Source organism: Pinus tabuliformis, chromosome 3_2 (genome assembly GCF_031772625.1).
Source record: "Pinus tabuliformis cultivar Carrire ecotype Pingquan chromosome 3_2, CPIR1, whole genome shotgun sequence".
Lineage (NCBI taxonomy): Eukaryota > Viridiplantae > Streptophyta > Pinopsida > Pinales > Pinaceae > Pinus > Pinus tabuliformis.
The window spans coordinates 891,717,731-891,737,045 of NC_142302.1; the positions used below are offsets into that span (position 1 = coordinate 891,717,731).

General features: G+C 40.4%; 1 protein-coding gene across 3 annotated transcripts in view; it reads left to right on the plus strand.

Moving 5' to 3' along the window:
* Positions 1-1,280: 1,280 nt before the first annotated feature.
* SOL1 (carboxypeptidase D) overlaps positions 1,281-19,315 on the plus strand; it is a 213,934-nt gene continuing 195,899 nt past the window's right edge. For 2 of the 3 annotated variants that reach the window (XM_089417154.1, XM_089417153.1), the window contains exon 1: positions 1,281-1,586. In XM_089417154.1, coding sequence (XP_089273280.1) covers positions 1,454-1,586 — 133 coding nt within the window. In that variant the 5' untranslated portion in view covers positions 1,281-1,453. The remainder of the gene's footprint in view (positions 1,587-19,315) is intronic. The other variant, XM_089417152.1, reaches the window with a different exon arrangement.

Genomic DNA, 19,315 nt, shown 5'->3' on the forward strand with positions numbered 1-19,315 from the left:
TAACCCCATTGGCGCCACAAACCTTTTGGCGCTTTATCTCCTAGGGTTAGGTTTTTGGATGTTTAAGGTTTCCTCATTGTTGCTTTATGTTAAAGAGAGCCTTTTAGCCTCATTGTAATGTGCTTTGGCAAATGCTCATAGTTGTCACATCTCTTCTCAGAGATAAGCTGCCTCATTCGAGCAAGTTTGTTTCATTCCACATTTTTTAACAGTTTCAACACATTCCATTTATTAAGAGAAGCCATGTTTAACTGTATCTCTATGTTTTTGTTATAAACCTATATTTCATATCACTCTCTTCATAAATCCAAATCAAGAACAACTATCTCCAACTTAATATCCAACACAACATTATGATGAATCATAATGAAGCACATATAGATTCATACAAAGAGAAGACAAAAAAGAATGCAAGTCATAGCAATAAGGAAAAAAACCTTCATCACACCCAAATGAGTTTATAAATTCAATCCACTTAATTATACTCTAAATAACTTTACAATAATTATAAATAAACATGAAGAACATAAAATTGCAATTCTATATAATAATTTCAATAATATTTTATAATTGATTATTTATAATAATAAATATGATTAACCTTCCTCTAATTTTTGTGTTTGACAATTAACAATATACATGCAACAATGCATTTAAAGTTTTGTATGTTGGGGATACATAGTCTAATGGAAAACAACTCTAAATTAGATGATATATGTTTCTATTTTATAGTTTAAGTAATAGATGAAATGATCATTTTACCAATATTTTTTTGGACTAATTTTGCTCAAAATCTAATATAGATTTTGAAGAATTATAAATTTAATATATTTAATCTGCAAACTTTTAAGGTGTTGAATATATTTATCCATTCAAAAGCACATTTAAACAATAAGAAATTAAGATCTAATTTAAAATTGTATTACCATTCTTAAAAAAAACTTAAATTACATTACCAATTCTTAAAAAAAACACTCAACAAACTTTAAGATTTTATACCTTCCCTAGTCTAACCAAGCTTCAAATTTGCTGAAAACATTATTTCACAATATAAAACATTAAATACACTACTACTACAATAAACTTTAAGATTTTATACTGCCCTAGTCTAACCAAGCTTCAAATTTGCTAGGAAAATCATAGAAACTCTAGCCAGATTTTGATAAAATGCTACAATTTTTTTTGTAAATATTACCGCTGTCGAAGCAAATTATAAATTAATGCATGAATATTAATAACGTGTCACAAGCTACCATAACTATAATAACAAATCATGTCCATCACAAATACCAGGGTATCATTCCGACCTGGTGAAACTATAAGGCTTTTAGTGGCAGGCCATGAATAATCTATTATTTGCCAAATATTCAAATATTCCGTCCACGCTACGGCACTTGTAAAATTGAAAATTATTTCCATTGTCAACGAAACTGATATAGCAAGGACACTCCGGATGGGATTCCAACCAGCACGAATGATGAACGCAGTGATAGCTCTGGCTCTGTCAATTCTCCTGGGCTTAGCCTTCGGTCCCATGCTCGCAGGAGCTAGAGGAGGAGAGCGTGGATATGGATCCCTCTCATCAGGTAAGTATTTATGATCTTTTGGATCTCTAAAGAGCAGACGGAGGCATTTATTTTGCGTGGACGTGCTAAATTTGAGTTCTGGAATTTCAATCCATTGCTATCTAGTATATGGGAAATTAGAAATAAGTTCATGGCTAAACTGGGATATTAGCGCCATTCATATATTTAGTTCTGGCATCGTCTGCAAAATTTAGTAAACTACAGTGAATACGTGGTTCTGCAACAAACCATTTTTTAGACAGTCAAATTGGGTTTTGTTATCTAGACAATGCACCGCCTGGCTCTCCAAATGGTTATTGCAACGTTGTAATCCACTTGGGTTGGATCCTATCATGATCCTTACTGGTTTAGGTTCAGGTTCCTGATGAACGCTGCACATGGGTTGATTTTTTCATTAGATTAAACCCTTTTTTGTCCATAGAACTTTTTTGGGGAGAATTTTTCTACAGTAAAATTTAGTTCCTTGTGTCATTTGAGGTCACCACAGTTTTTATGTAATTTCAGCGACTCAAACGTAGTTTTGGTATCTATATTTTCTTTTCCCAACGGGTATCCCTGCCTAGAAATGCTTTCTTTGTGGCATCTGTAGCACCCAGTGCTGACCTCCCCAGCCATGCTGAGAATATGGGAGCCTAATAATCCTGGAGTTATGTGTGAGCCCTGAGCTTGGCTAGTTTAAAAACAAAATAAAATCAGTCACCCAAGAGGGTAGCAGATTAGTGCATTGGATGTATATGGCTTCTGTGACTGCGCTTCTCTTTCAAGTTCGATACTGGATCTGCCGATGTTAAGCAATGCCAAAACCGTTTGTAGTTCTTGTGGGATGGATGCATTTGTCATGAATCCTTATCAATGCAACAATAAAATATGGCCAAATCAATTTTGTGGCCCTCCAGTGAAGAAAAGACATCATCAAGAACTGATGCCTTAAGGGCCAAGGCCTTTACACATCCTTATGTGCCCCTTAAATTTCTTATCCTCTTTTGATTGTGGCTTCTCTAAACACACTTGTTGCATACTGTCAGAGATATCATCACCGTTTGCATGGGATTCCTCAAATGCCACATTGCATGTATATTGCCAAATTGGGTAATAGTACAGTTACTTTATGTTGTTCTAGATGGGATGAAATTCGCAAATGTGGAGATGGCAATTGGTGATTCCAAGAGGGTTGTCTACCATTGGCTCACATGACCTACATAAGCATGTGCATTGTTATGGACTCAATTCGAGGACCTATCTTTTCAGGATTGGCAGAACTTATTACTAGAATATTTGTGAATATTTGTGTTGAGAGGTGTTTTTTCCAGTTCAGTATGAGGGAGATGTATAATTCTTTCCATATTCAATATAATGTTGACATGTAATATTTCAAAAATATATAAAATATAAAATAAATAAAATATACAATGTCGGCCCTAATCTCTCTATATACACACCAATCTTTTGAAGTTGTTAACCTAGCAAGTTGAAATTCAAAGTAATGTGGAGTATCAATCTTTTTGAAGTTGTTCACCGAACAAGTTGAAATTGAAATTGATATATATATATATATATATATCCTCTTCTATTTTAATAAAGAAATATGAAATGTTAATACATCTTGCGTATTATTTGTAGATTATCAAAGAAATCTAATATCAATCTCAGATTATATGTGGGTTTTGGATAATATCTCTCACTAGTGGATTTGAATATTTGGTATATACAGTGTTGCGGGGGAGCGCCCCCCCCAATCCTGCTCCCAATCCACGCTCCGAGTGGGAGCGACTGGGGAGCGTGCTCCCTACTTACTTATTGCCGGATCGATTTGGGGAGCATCGATCCCATTGCTCCGGGAGTGATTTTTATAGCCCGGGAGTGGTCGGGGAGCGATCACTCTCGATCGCTCCTGGGCTATAAAAAACGCTCCCAACGGTGTGAGCGACGCCCAAAAAAAATCGCACGGAAAAAAATAAATTACGCCAGGAAAAAAAGGCGCTGGTTGGGAAAAAAAGGGAGGGAAGGGAGGAAAGGGAGGAAGCGAGGGAGGAAGGGAATATAAATAAACCCTCCCTCCAATGAATTTCATTATTTTAGAAATTGTGAGTGAGAGTGAGAGTGAGAGCAAGAGAGAGTAAGAGAGAGTGAGGAGCAAGAGAGAGTGAGGGGCAAGAGAGAGCAAGTGAGAGTGAGAGCAAGGAGCAAGGAGCAAGGAGAGAGCAAGTGCCAAGGAGCAAGGAGCAAGAGAAAGCAAGGAGCAAGGGGAGATTGGAGGCCAAAGAGGTAGGCTCTATTCTAGCAATTTTTTTTAATGTTCATTACTAAATAAATAAATAATTTTTTTTCTCCCATTCCCATTCCATTTTTTTGCAGATTCAAAACTTCAAATTTCAAACATCATGGTTATATTTCTTGGCATTTTCTTTTTCTTGGTTCCTTTTTTGGTTATTATGGTGTTGGAGAGTAGAAAAAGGAGGGTTGAAAATGAAGAAGGGGATGAAGAAGTGGGTCATAGTGGATTTGATGAAAACCCTAGAGAAGAGGAGCTGGAGGAGAGTGAACATGAGTCTCAAAAAAATAAACAAGACCAAACTCCATTGTGGAAATATGTTAATAGGCCTGAAGCAGGGAAAGGGGGTGGAACCACTAAGTTTCTTTTTTTGTTTTTTGTTGCAGCAAATGTCGATCCTTCTATTGCATTAATTGGAAAAATAGTTTACAATATAAACAAATATCTCCTCGACGCCAAGGAGACAAAAAAACTTAGAAAAGAGCCCTTAGGGCAAGCCATTTAGCTGAACATGGAAAAACATTTAACCCGGTGGAAGAGCCCATCGATCTGGGCCGTTCATTCCACAAACAAACCGACGGCCGAGGTTGACAATGCTCCGACAAGACATCCGAAGTACAGCGGAACCAAACCTCCAAGTTGCACGCAAAAACTAGATCGTTGATTAACATTTGCTGAATCCCGCGATAGTGAGCGGGGAAGGGCGGTTTCCCAAACCACCTCCCTGCCACGTGTAGGAATTTGATTGTGATCGCTCCGAAAAAGCAAATACCGCTTTCCGTGTGAAAGCGGTGCGATCAGATGAAAACCGCCAGTGAAGCGGTTTATCCCTCCAAACCCCAAAAAACGGAATATCCCTGCTGCCGGGAGAACCGGGATTCCTCCCGCGCTTACTGTTTCTCCTCGCCTGAACCTGGAATCCAGAAAGGAAAAGGAACACTCCCTTAAAGAAGGAATTGTGATTACCATTACGCTCACCCTGAAGAGCTGTGATATCCGTCTCACTATCTTCAATTAATCATTTCCTACCCCGCGAGCCCAATAATCATAAATTTCCTTGTCCTCTGTGGCTTGAGCCTCGCAGATAGCTTTAAGCCTGCTAGGAGGCATCTCCTGCCATTTCATGTCTATTCTGCACTCGGAATTAATCACTCCTTGGTTGGCCAGTAGATCTGCAAGTTTATTGGCCTTCCTCCGAACATGATTGAAGCTAACCATTTGAAGGCATTGGAGATGTTTATGGATTCTCTGGTACACTTGTTCTCCATTGTTTTGAGACCCTTTCAGGCGCTGTTCCATAGCTGATTTTCTTTACTGCATTTATAGAAATCTCGGAGTCTGCTTCTATGAGAACATTGGAGCTGTGATTGAGTTTAAGCAGCTCCAGACATTGTTCCAATGCCATTAATTCAGCCATGTTGTTGGTGGCTTTGCCTAAATGGCAGTGGAAAGTGAAAATTATTTTTCCTTCTTCATCTCTTAACACACCTCCATAACCTGCTGTTCCCGGGTTGCTTTTTGAAGCCCCATCAATGTTGCATTTCAGATAACCTTTTGGTGGAGGATGCCAGAATTCCTTTTCCCTTTCCAACACTCTTACTTTTTTGCTAAGACCCTGGAGGATGATCTCATGAATTCCCAGCTGCTTGAGAGTTCTCAATTCGAGCGCAGTGGGAGGATTCGAGGGGTAACTGTGCACGGTGGTGGAGACGGTCTCCTTAATCTGCTTTAAGATTAATTCCATCAGGCAAAGGGCAGTAGTTTTTTCATCCTTGAAAATTCTTTTATTCCTTTCCTTCTAAACATTCCAGATAATGAAGCTTGGTGTCAAGGTCCAGGCCAAATTAAGGATCTCATTCTCTGAAAAGTTTTTTCTCCACTTGTTCAGGGTATTAATGATGCTACCTTTATCTCTGTCTGTCTGTTGAAAAATGATGTTGAAAGAATCCCATAACCAGTTGATATAGGTACAGTTGTTGAGAATATGCTCAATTGTTTCCTCTTGAGCTTCACATAATGGGCATCTAGAGGGCCCCATAACCTCCCTCTTCTGAATGTTTTCCCAAGTTAATATTTTCTTGTGATGAACTAACCACATAAACAGTTTGATCTTCATCCATCCTTGGTGGCTCCAAAGTTTTTGCCAGGACTTAGCCGAAGCGCAGGGATCTAGGTTAAGGGTAATTCTTTTTGCTTCATGGATATTAAAGATGCCTTCTTTGTTTTGTCCCCATCTTAATTGATCCTGCCCATCTGTGACCAAGATCTTCCTCTGTTCTAAAATTTTCATGAGTTCTTCTGTTTTTGCCTTTGTGGGGCTGTCCCCTCTACATTCTATTTTCCTCCAGCTTCTCCATTTCTTAGTGTCATGAGGAAGATTCCAGAAATCCCTGACTTTTATTAGTCCTTGGGAATCAGTTTCCTGCTTGATGCTCATAAAGTCCTCCCTTAACAACATTGGTTCTTGTTGCCATTTATCTTCCCAGAAGAGAGCTTGTTCTCCTGCTCTGATTTCCCAGAAGCTGTTGTTCTGAACTAGGCTTCTGTTATCCCAGGCTTTATTCCAGATGTGAGAGCCTTTTATGTTCCCTGACATTCTAATGAGATCACTCGTTTGCCAGGAGCTGGCATATTTTTCTTTCCAGGTTTTAGCCCATTGCGCCCCTGGTTCTTTAACCCATCTCCACCAGAGTTTGGCTCCTAAAACATTACTTAGAATCTCCTGATCGTCTAAGCCTAGGCCTCCATGACTTTTGGGTTTACAGATTTTATCCCAAGAAACGAGGGCCCATTTCTTTTTTGTCTCCTCCTTGCCCCAGAGAAAGTCTCTCTAAATGTTCCTGAGTTGCTGTAAAACCCCTTTGGGAGCTGGCAGGGTTGATAGAAAGAAAATAGGGATGGATTGAAGAACTGCCTTCGTCAAAATCAATCTGCCAGCCAGGTTCAATGCTCTAAAAGTCCATCTTTTGATCTTGTCTTGCATCTTGTTGAGCACCGGTTCCCAGATACTCTTGCGCATTGGTTTATCCGTAAGGGGGATTCCCAAATACTTTGAAGGGAGGACCTTCCTTTGGAAGCCCAGAATTTTGGAGATGTTCCTTTGAATAACAATGTTAGTGTTAAAGAATTTTTTTTTTGATTTGGAGAGATTGACTTCCATACCTGAAGCCAAGGCAAAGTCATTTAAGATTTTTTTGTACGCTGTAGCTTCCTTGACTGTGGGGATACCCTGCAGCATGGTGTCATCCACAAATTGTTGATGAGTCAAGGCTTGGCTGTTCTCCGTTAATTGAAGGCCCTTGATCTTTCCTAAAACTTTAGCAGTTTTAATGGTTCTGCCCAATCCTTCCATCATGAGGATGAAAAGAAAGGGAGAGAGTGGGTCTCCCTGCCTGAGGCCTCTGGAAGGAGTGAAGATCTCCGAGGGCGCGCCATTCACCAGAATAGAAAAGCTGGGTGAAGTAACCATAGCCATAACCCATTTGATCCAGTCATGATCAAACCCAAACGCGGAAAGGACCTTTTTGATGTAAATCTAGTTCACCTTGTCATACGCTTTTGCAATGTCTAATTGCATGATCATACCGACTTGCTTTTTGCTGGTGAGAGAGTGAACAACCTCGTGGGCCTGAATAATATTATCCAGGATTTGCCTTCCTTCCACATAACCAGACTGTTCCCCAGAAATCAAAGAAGGCAGAAGAGGTTTGAGTCTGTTGGCCAGGATCTTAGAAATGATTTTGTAAACAACATTGCATAAAGCAATGGGTCTGAACTTATCAGGAGTCAGGGTTGAGTCCTGTTTGGGGATCAGGGAGATGAAAGAGGTGTTGAGGGCTTTCAGAATGGATCTACTTCTTTTGGATTTCTCAACCACATCCAAAATATCCTGTTTGACAACATTCTAGCAGGCTTTGAAAAAGTCCACATTGAAACCATCTGGACTTGGAGCTTTGCCATTTTGCATCTCTTTGATCACCGTACTAACCTCTGCTTCGGTTACTGGTTTGTTCAGGTTAAAGTTATCTTCTCTAGACACCATCCTGGGAATATTCTTTATAATTTCCTTGATGTGTTGGTCTCTGTCTAGATTATTTTCATTTGTGATACCTCTGAAATGTTGAACCATCACAGCTTCGATATTCTTGTGAGTGGTCTGAAGCTCCCCATCTTCATTCAATATTGAGGAGATTCTATTGTGCGTTCTATTGGCTATGGTGGAATGGTGGAAAAACCTAGTGTTCCGTTCACCTTCGTTGAGCCAATGAACTCTGGACTTCAAAAAATTTCCTCCTGTTTGCATAAATTCTCCCAATCAAGGTTGAGTTTTTCAGCTTGCTCACTTTTGGATTTATCAAACCCTTCTACGATCATTGGTTGGTTTAGTTCCTGCATTTTGATCTCTACTGATTTTTTGTTTGCAAAAATGTTACCAAAATCCTTCTTGTTCCATTCTTTGAGTTTGATTTTTATGTGCTTTAGCCTTTTATGGAGGAACATTTTGGAGCCCTGAATCTGTAGATCTTCAGACCACCATTCCTCAATGTTGCTGATAAAATCTGGGTGGGAGAGCCAGATATTTTCAAATCTGAAGGGTCTGTTCTTGGGAGCATCAATTCCCTTGATTTCTAATTGAATCGGCCAGTGATCAGAGCCTCCAAATGGGAGAACACTTGCAGATATTTCTGAATTTGTGAGCATCAACTTCTCGGAGATCAAAAATCTATCTAACTTAGAGGCAACCTGAGCATTACCTCCTCTTTTGTTATTCCAAGTAAAAAGACCGTTATGCATTTTAGAGTCAACCATCTTCATGTCTTCTGTGAAAGAATTGAATCCTACTGAATCTCTACTGAGGATTCTGGTGCCTCCTTTTTTTTCCGAAAGAGATTTAATCATATTAAAGTCTCCTCCAAGGACCCAAGGGATTTCTTTATGTCTGCTTCTGAGATCTACCAGGGAGTTCAGAAATCTAAGCTTCTCATCTATTCTCTGAGGACCATAGACATTCGTAACCAGGAAGGTATCAGACATCCCCATTGGCTGAATGATAGCTGATAAGTAATTTCTCGTTGCCTCTGCATCTACAATGATGACTTTTTGGGGGTTCCAAAGAGTAAGAATGCCCCCCGCTGTGTTTTCTGCTTTAACTTCTAGAAACTCAAATTTACTGAGCCATTTGTTATGGATTTGTTTTATTTTCTGAATGGAGCATTTTGTTTCTTGAATGAAGATTATGTCCGGCATTGCTAGTTTCATTTTGTTACTTAGCATTCTCTGTTTTCTTTTACTACCTAGACCTCTGATATTCCATGATATGAACTTCATAGTTAAAGATTTGTAAAGGAGTAACTGGTTAGATCTTTCATCTTACCTGAATCTATCATTAGCTTTCCACACTCCATCAGGAGCTCATTTTGCTTTTTTCTGCCTCTCTTCTTTCCTGGATTTCTGGTGGCTAATCCTAGATTTAATTTCATTGTTTTCACCCCTTTGTGCTCCTGTTTGTGGATGTTCTTACCGTTCTCCTGTCCTTGTTCCTGAGTTTTCCATAAAAACAACTACTGTATTCTGTTGCATTCTTCTTGGGGCAGAGAATCTATTCCTCCTTTGGTTCCTTGCATCAGGAATCCTTCCAGATCCAAGTTTTCCTTGTCGAGGATTTCTTGTAGTTCGTGCTCTTCCAGATCTATTTCACTTTGAGTCATTTCCTGGTCCATTTCCATTTCTGTTTCACTTCTCATTGCTTCTTTTAGAGAGTCAATGGCCGGAGAGTGATTTATGTCCTCTTTCTTTTCTTTTTCTTTAGCATCTTCCTCCGGATCTTGATTTTCTCTTGTGATTTCTTCAGGCTCTTCTAGCACTTTAAACTTATTCTGACTGCCTTTTTGCCCCTCAGTATGTTGTTGTTTTGATCCCTTTTTTCCTCCCCTTCCTTTACTGGCCACTTTCTGAAAGCTTTCGGTGTCCTTCGTTGTATTGAGTTTTTCTTTGTTATCTTCTTTGCTGAGAGGGCAGTCTCTTAGCAAATGCCCATGTTCGTGGCATTTTCGGCATCTGAAGGGTATATGCTCGTAGTCTATCGCTTGCACCCACTCCTCATTTAAAAATTCCAGGATAACTTCGTTTGGAAGTGCTCCTGATAGATCCATTTCCACACAGATTCTTGCAAAGGAGGTATATTTTCCCCTTCTTGTGGCTTCAGAAGCTTTGACATAGCGTCCTAGTTTATTACCAATGGCAGCCAACGATTCAGTTTGCCAATAATCAAGAGGTAGAGAGTAGAGCCTTACCCACATAGGAATCGAAGAGAAAGTCTCCCTCTCTGGGACAAAGTTCATTTTCCAAGGTCTCATATAGAGACCTGCCGCAGCAAAAAAATAGGGTCCTCCTTCGAATATTCTGCCTTTATCTTCGATGTTGGAGAACACTACTGTGAAAAATCCTTTTGACCCAAGATGTAGGTCAATGCTTCCTTTGGGCTTCCAATGATACTTGATCCACGTCTATAAAGCCTTTTCAGTGGGCCATAGTCCCATGAATTTACAGATGATGGCGTAGGTTCCCATATGTTCCCTGTGCTCCTGCAAAGCAAGATCATTTAATATTACTCGGGGAGTGATTTCTGCTTTTGGTTTGCAAGGTCCTTTTAGTTTTTTGTCTCTTGAACCTAGACTTTTGTCTTCTTCCTCTTTGTCCTTTGTGCTGCTGTTTTCTTTTTTTCTGGTCCCATCTATTTCCTTTTCATTGTCCCTGATTCTGTAGTTCATATCGCTTTTACTGTTTCCAGTTGGTCCCTTACTTCCGCTGGCTACTGCATCTTTGTAGGAGGGAGCCGAGCTCCCTCCCCTGCCACTCTCCATACGAATTGAACTCCGCTTGCTGAGGAACCCTAGTCGCCGCGTTTCTCTCACTCCAGTTTCAGTGTTCATGGAACCACTAAGTTTCATTGCCCCCATTGCAACAATAATTACACAGGTTCATACACCCTTGCCAGAAAGAACTTTTGCGGGAAAAGGCCATGGGATGGAGATAAACAAATAGGAATCAAAACTTGTACAGGTGTGTCAACAACAGATAGAGCCAAATACATAAGGGAAGAGGAGGAAGCCCAATACAAATCTAAAAAATCAAAGGGTTTCTTTGAACCAAGCTCACAATCACATGCACAAAGAAATCCTTCAGCATCCTCCCAAGGCAGTGGATATTGAGGCACAGGTCACCAAGTTTAAGGCATAGAAGCATATCAGATTTCCTTGATGAAGGGTGTAGGAATGAGGTGGATTCAAAAGTTTACAGGTTTCTCTATGCATGTGGGATACCATTCAATGTTCTTCTCTCACCTTATTGGCACGAAGGGTTTTTGCCATAAATGATGCCCCTAAAGGATACAAGAGCCCTGGGTATGACAAGGCTAGAACCGTTGGACTTGATCATGAAAAAGCAAAAATATCACATTCTTTGAGTGGAATGACAAATTTTTGGACTGATCATGGGGTGTCCATTGTATTTGATGGATGGACAAATGTAAAAGGCAAGCCATTGATAAGTGTTCTTGCTATGTTTGTTAGTGGTGCCATCTTTCTTTCAGCATATGATTACTTAGACAAGTTCAAGACCAACATCAACATCGCAGAACCATTACTTGAAACAATTGACTGTATTGGGCCATACAATATCATCCAAGTCATCATTGATAATGCTCCTAATTGTAAGGCAGCGGGAGCCATTATTGAGGATAAATACCCCAACGTATTTTGGTCTAGGTGTTTGGTTCACACAATGAAGCTTTTGATGCATGATATTGTTAAGAACAAAAACGAATAATACAAATGGATTAGTGATTTGTACAAGAGAGGCAAAGAAATGATAAAATTTATTACAAATCATAGCAACACACATGGCCTTTTCCACAATCACTCAAGATTGGAGTTGTTGAAGATTGCGAGGACTAGATTTGGTAGCTGTTACCTCTCCTTCAGGCGCCTTTTGAAGGTAAGAGAGTCATTGGCTAGCATGGTATCAAGTCTACACTGACAGGTATTAAAGGAAAGGGCTACAAATGCAGCTGACAGGCAAGGTTTTGAACAGGTGGAGGAGACCGCTCTTGATGGTATGTTTTGGGCACGTGTGAGGCAAGTATGGATTTCACCAAGGCCGTTTATCACATGATTTGGTTTGTAGATATAGATAAACCAGTGATTGGCAAGGTGTATGAGCAGATGGATACCATGTTGGGGCAAATAAAAGATATTGTTCATAAAAATGATACCAACTTGTATACACTGATTCATGATTGTGTGTGTATACGGTGGGATAAACTTAATGTTCCACTACGTGCCTTGGCGTATATCCTTACGCCAAAATACTACTCTGCATCTTGGTTGGGCCAACCTGCACCAGGGGGTGTGGTTAGGGTCAAACCCCATATGAAGAGGTATCTACAGGATATTTGCAAGCATTAGACAAGTTGATACCTGACAGGGAGGAATGTGCTAATCTGCGTCTTGAATTAGGCAGATACTTCAGTTGCACTAGTTTGTTTGGTACCTTCCATGCAATGGAAGATAGAGACAGATTTGATGCTCTCACATGGTGGGAAGCATATGGCGGCTAGGGACTTTTGCCAAAATTGGCAAAAAAAGTTCTCTCACAGGTTGTAAATACTTTTTCTGCAGAGAGGTGTTGGAGCACCTACAACTTCATACATAATGTGAAAAGAAATAGACTCAGTGAAAACCGGGCAGAAAGCTTGGTTTATGTGCACTACAACTTGAGGTTGTTGAGTCATTACTGTGATTGGGCTTATGAGGATCCAACATATAAAATTTGGGACAACCACCCAGAGGATGATAATTTGGAGGATGGCACTATACATCTTGAAGAACTGGAAGCAGAACTTATGAGAGAGGAAGATGAAGCAACAACCATGTTTCGAGTCTTGTTCCTTTGTTGTCACCGCCTCCATCTACACCCTCACGTGGAGGGCATGTGCCTTCTAGTTTTGGTTGTCGGTCTGTGCGGGAGGAGACTCCTAGAAGACCACCACGACCTGCTCATACATCAGACACTTCTCGTGGCAAGGGCCACATGAAGTAGTAGATAATAGATTTAAAGTTTACTTGTCTTTTCTAGTTTCTAGTAGTTTTCATAACTGTTGACTCTTTCATATTTATTATGATATTTTTTGTAAACAATATATGACAATTTAAGTTTGAAGTTGGCAATTATAACTCATTGGTAATGATTCTGAATTATGAATATGATGCTTTGTGAAAGTTGTTTCATTTCATTTCATAACATTTAATTTCATGTTAGATATTATTTCTTGTAATGGTTAAACTTAGCTTACAAGTACAACTTTGGTGATCAATGATGATAAATGTTATATATTGAATTTTCAATTTTGAAAGCTTGAAGTTGAAACTTTAAGATTGATGAATCATGATTCATGAGACTCAATATGTTGTATGTTACTAACTTGTGGACGTGGTTGATGAAGATTATAACTTCTAGATGATTGTTGTTATATGGTTCAATGATCAATCTATGTTGTTGTTGTTGTTGTTTTTTTTTTTTTTTTTTTTTTTTTTTTAAATTTTTAATTTTTTAATTTCTCTTTTAATTTAATTCTTCTTCTATGTTTTTTATATCCAATTCATCATTCTACATGTTTTTGTTGACATATATGTATCAAAATATAAAAAATAAAAAATATATATATATATTATATAAAAAACGCTTCGGGATTTGCTCCCAAACCGGGAGCTTTTGAAAGTGTTGCTCCCGCACCCATTTTCGCTCCCGCTCCCTGCTTTCGCTCCCGCTCCCAAGTAACACTGGGTATATAATATTCATATTCATGAAAAAACTTGGACATGAAAAAATGCAAATATTAAATGGTTGTCATTTAATTTATAAATGATAAATAAGGTTTTAAATAAAGTAACATTGAGAATCAATTCTTTTGGAGTGTTTTTTCTCTAGGGAAAGAGTCAAAAGCATTGCTTCGGCTTAGAAAAGGTTTTGGTTAAATTTAGGTATGTTCTATGCTTAGAGCAATTTACTTCAATTTTTCATATTAGCCCAATGACAATATTCAAATTAGCAATCACATCAGCATGATAGTAAAGTGCAGATAGAACATAAACATAAACAACAGAAGACAAGCCAAGACAAGAGGACACAAGATGTGGCACCAGCCAGGGACAAACCCCAATGTGGGGAAACCCTTGATCAATTCTTCTTATATTCTTCAATAGTTCAGCAGAGAGAGAGAGAGAGATAGAGTACAATGATTTGAAGTCAATACTTGACTTGCCAAATAGGAGATCAAACATCAGAGATCTTCACCATGAAGATGACACAATGAGGTTGCAGATCTGATACCAAGGAATGAAGATATGCAGTGGACGAACAGCTCAACCAATTACCCAGATTACTGAAGCTTTCCTTCCATAAGACTCTCCTTCCTTTGCTGCTTCACTGATCATGTCAACGCTGCTAATCTGGTACCTTTCATATGCAGCAAGGACTGGTGCATTTCATGGCAGACCTGGTCATTGGTTAGGGCACAAACTTTGAGTGCCACAACACCTTAAACATATCCCACAGTTCACCTGTTTACTGCGGCTAGCCTTCATACAATCCTCTAATGATACGCTGCTGCCTTATAGGGTTGCTTACCTTCTGAACGCAGCTACTAAAAAGGCCTCCAATTGCTGGCTATGGCTTGCGGCCTAGCCCAGCAGTGGACTGTAGCTTTAGTCCCTTAAAACAGTGATCCAAACAGCCCTTAAACAACAGTCCCTAGCTCCTCCTTTTTGCGGATTCTTCTGCCCAGCATACCAAGATCAAGAACAGCTTGATCATGCCCAAACAATCCTGAAATAGGCCACGTTGTCACCTACAACAATGTGGCATTATGACAACGACTTAGGTGACTGCAACTGGGTCCCTTTGAGCTGTGTATAAGGGCTTCCCCTATTGCGGCGTAGGGCACTACTTGACAACTGCTTGAGACCTCCATTTGCTATGGCTGGAACCTCCTTCTTTGACTGCAGCTAGGGCAGATTATGACTATGGATAAGGGTTGCGTATGAAGCTCCTTTGGACAACGAATAGGTCCTCCTCATAAGACAGCTGCAAGGGCTTCTCCCTTCAACTGCGGCTAGGCTTCATGACTGCGGCTAAGTCTCTTCCTTATTGCAGCTAGGGTAAGGCAAGATCTCCCTCCCTTTAGGACTACGACTAGCTGTGTATAGAACCCTTTCTCTTGTCTGCGGCTAGGGCTCTTTTGGAGCTTCCTTTGACAGTGTATAGAAGCTCCCTTAGACAGCGTATTGAAGCCTCTCCTTGCTGCGTAGAAGAGCCTCCTCTAGGAAAACGTATAGGGCTTTCTCTGCTAGACCTCTCCTTCCACCAAAACCCAAACGAGTGGAGAGAGAGATCACAAGAGATGAGTGTCTCGAAATGACTTGAAGACCTCATCTATTTATAATGAAACATTGAGGATAAGATAGAGTAATTTGGTTGCTGGCCGACCTTGACAATTTGTCAAGTAACACAAATAAATTCATATCTCCATGAATACATGTCAGATCGGATGCTCTTTAGATCAATCCTACACCTCTCGATAGAGGAATCCAAGAAAAATATTAGCCGCCATAAGTAAGAAGACCCACATGGAGTTTGGCCCTAGTTGCCAATTTTAACACTCCCTCTCAATTAGGGAGAACTCCATCTGCTAATCCATCTGCTAGTTTATACTATCTCTGCCATCAGTGCACTGCTCTGCACTACTCTGCTCTGCTCAGTTATGAAGAAGAAGTGATCGAGAATGTATCATACCATTTTCTATTGACCTGAAGTCAGTCCCATATAAAGAGAGTATCTCATACCACTCTTACTGATCCGAAATCAATTCCAAATAAAGAGTGTCTTATACCACTCTTACTGATCCAAAATCAGTTCCAAATAAAGAGAGTGTCTCATACCACTCTTATTGACCCTAAGTCAATTCCAATTGATCCCAAATCAATATTATCCTAGCATAGGGAGTATGGTAGTACACGATGCATACATCAGTAGTACTATGGTCCCTATCCTCATTTCCCTACTCATGGGCCAGATGAGAGGTACTTCCCATGAGTCCTAGACTTCATGGGTAGGATGTCTTAGCAGGAAAAGGATGAACCACTCATCCTGCCTACATGTCGCCATGGGGTATCCTAGGGGAAGGCTGAACCACTCACCCTGTACACAATAAATCACTAGGGGAACGCTGAACCACTCACCCTATGATTGTGCCTTAGCAGGAGAACGATGAACCACTCATCCTGCCTACATAACAGACCACTAGGGGAAGGTTGAACCACTCACCCTATGGTTGCTCATCGCTCCAAGAAGTACCCCATGCCCCCCGGAGCTCCCAGAGCTCAATATCCATATCATACAGGACCCTCAGGAGAGGGTCTCTCGATGACTCCTAGTCGTTCTTTGAAAGTCAAGAATTTGACCTTTCCCAGGGGCTTCATCTGAATATCGGCAACCAACACATCAGTCCCAATGCGAAGGAGCCTTATTGCTCCTCGATGTACATTATCCCAAATAAAGTGGTACTTGATGTCTATGTGCTTGGAGCGATCATGAAATACGGGATTCTTCGGCAATCGAATCTCACTCTGGTTGTCACAGAGGATCATGTGTCCAAACAGCTCACTGAAGAGCTTCCTCAACCAAACAGCTTCGCACGAGACCATACTCGTAGCTATGAATCCAGCCTCAGCGATGCTTAAAGCAACTGACTTCTGCTTCCTGCTCATCCAGGATATTGAAGCAGAATCCAAGGAGAACCAACACCCAGAAGTGCTCTTGCGATCCTCCACACTGCCTACCCAATCAACATTAGAATAATCACGCAACCTCACAACTCCGGCAGTGTATCTCAGCCCACGAGTGATTGTGCCCCAAAGATATCTCGGAAGATTCTTGGCACCAATCCAATGAGAGTGATGAGGCTCAACCATATGTTGGCTCAACATGCTAACTGCAAAATATATATCCAGACGGGAGTTCACCAAGAACATCGATGCTATTATGAGTTGACGAAACTCAGAAGCATTTCCCAAATCAGGTCCGCAACACTACCACATAACTCCTTAAAGTTAAGCTCCATCTGGGTAGTTGTGGGCTTGCAGTCCACCATTCCAAATTTGAAATCCAACTCCCTCTTACTTTTGTAAATGAGAGGGTCTGTACCTGTCAGAAAGAGGTCGTCCTCATAAGGTACTAGTGTGAGAGGTCTATCATCCACAACCTTAAAGCAATGATTTGGATCGGCTTCATTCCTAGTGAACCTCAACTTCATCAGATAGCTATCAATCCTCTCATACCAAGCCCGTGGTGCTTGCTTCAAACCATAGAGAGCTTTCTTTAACTGGCATACATGAGATTCCTGATCATGAATCTCAAACCCCTCGGGTTGTTCCACATCTGTGGTCTTGCTATTACATGAGGGGAATGGCCCCCTTGTAATTTTTCCTTCGGTACATCTCAGACATGTACCTTCATGCTCTTCTTTGAATTCAGGCATTCCTGTCACCATCTGTCTTACATCGGGTGGGGCCTTACAATGAAGATGGGCAGACCTCCGGTGCCACTGAAGAGATGTGTTACATGACATGGTCCCCAATGGACTTCCTGCAACTTGATACAAAGTGCCAACCCTGAACCCAAGAGTAAAAGCATCTTTAAAATTCCTTTTCCAAGCACGTATCTTTCCATCGATGAATGCCACCTTGTAACCTTTGTCCATTGCCGAAATGGACACCAGGTTCCTTTTGAGATCAGGTACATTAAGAACTTCTTGTAAATGAATCGTGTTACCCTGATCCAATTGAAGAGTAACATTCCCTACACCCTTTATGGGATAGGTGGCGTCGTCTCCAAGAATAATCTCGAAGTTTGTTTCCTTCTTTAACAAATTAGAGAGAGCTTCCTTGTATCCGGTGAAGTGCCTTGAAGCACCACTATCAATGAGCCAATTTCCCAAGGAGTCCAGAGGAGAGGTAGTGAAGAGGGCCGATATAAGATAATACTCCTTTTGCTTATCAGAAACAACATTTGATTCTTCATACCTGGAGTTCCTTGCTTTCTTGGAGGGTCGACCATTTCCTTGATGTCATGCATTCCTTTTTCCTTTGCCATTGTACCTGTCATTCCTTCGATTGAAGTTGCCCCTGGAATGATTGTGATCATCATCATGTGATGTGTCCCTTATATTTGGACACTCCCTTGCATAGTGGCCAAACTTATTGCAAGCAAAGCATCTGCCTTTCCTTCCACCCTTAGATCCGGGCTTTCCATTGAAATGTCCTTTGGACCCTGCATTATTTCTCCTTTTGGCATGAGCAGAGAAAGTAGTAGGGTTGGCTCTATTAGAAGGCATTTCTTGCTCCAACATCCTAGTTTCTTCTTGAATGCATCTCAACATCAATTCTTCAAACCTTCGAATTTGATGATTATTGAGAATAGTGGTTCTAAATATATACCACTTAGGTGGGAGTCCTCCAAGAGTAGTGATAGTAAGTTCCCTGTCAGATATGATTTCTCAAATCGATAGAAGATCATTCTTGATCCCGGTGATCCTTAAGAAGTAGGATTGAATATCCTCGTCCTTGTCCTTCTTAATATCCTTCAATTTTTTTTTGAGGAACAAAATTTGATTTGCATCACTAACCTTGAACATGCTTAACAATCTGTCATAGATCTCCTTGGAGGTGTTTAGATCAGAGAGGTAAGCCACCAGACGCTTGTCAATGGAATCTCTGATAATCTTCTTCGCATTGACTTCTCCCTTGGTGTATTTGTTCTTTGTAGCAGTGTGTGCATTTGATGGAGGCTCAGGTATTTTACCCTTCACATAATCCAACACTTCTTGTTCTTCCAATGTCAGATCAAGAGACATCTTCCATCCGTGATAGTCAGACTTTTCACGGAGCTTGTCTTCAGCTGGGAAGTGGGATGAGGAACCCATTGAGCCTTTTGTCCTTTCCAACTGTCTTCGGTGATTGCTCTTTCACTCTTGCTTGGGCTTTGTCTTCACCTCAACTCTGATTCCATGTTAAATTTAGGCATGTTCTATGTTTAGAGCAATTTACTTCAATTTTTCATATTAGCCCAATGACAATATTCAGATTACTAATCACATCAGCATGATAGTAAAGTGCAGATAGAACATAAACATAAACAACAGAAGACAAGCCAAGACAAGAGGACACAAGATGTGGCACCAGCCAGGGACAAACCCCAATGTGAGGAAACCCTTGATCAATTCTTCTTATATTCTTCAATAGTTTAGCAGAGAGAGAGAGATAGAGTACAATGATTTGAAGTCAATACTTGACTTGCCAAATAGGAGATCAAACTTTAGAGATCTTCACCATGAAGATGACAC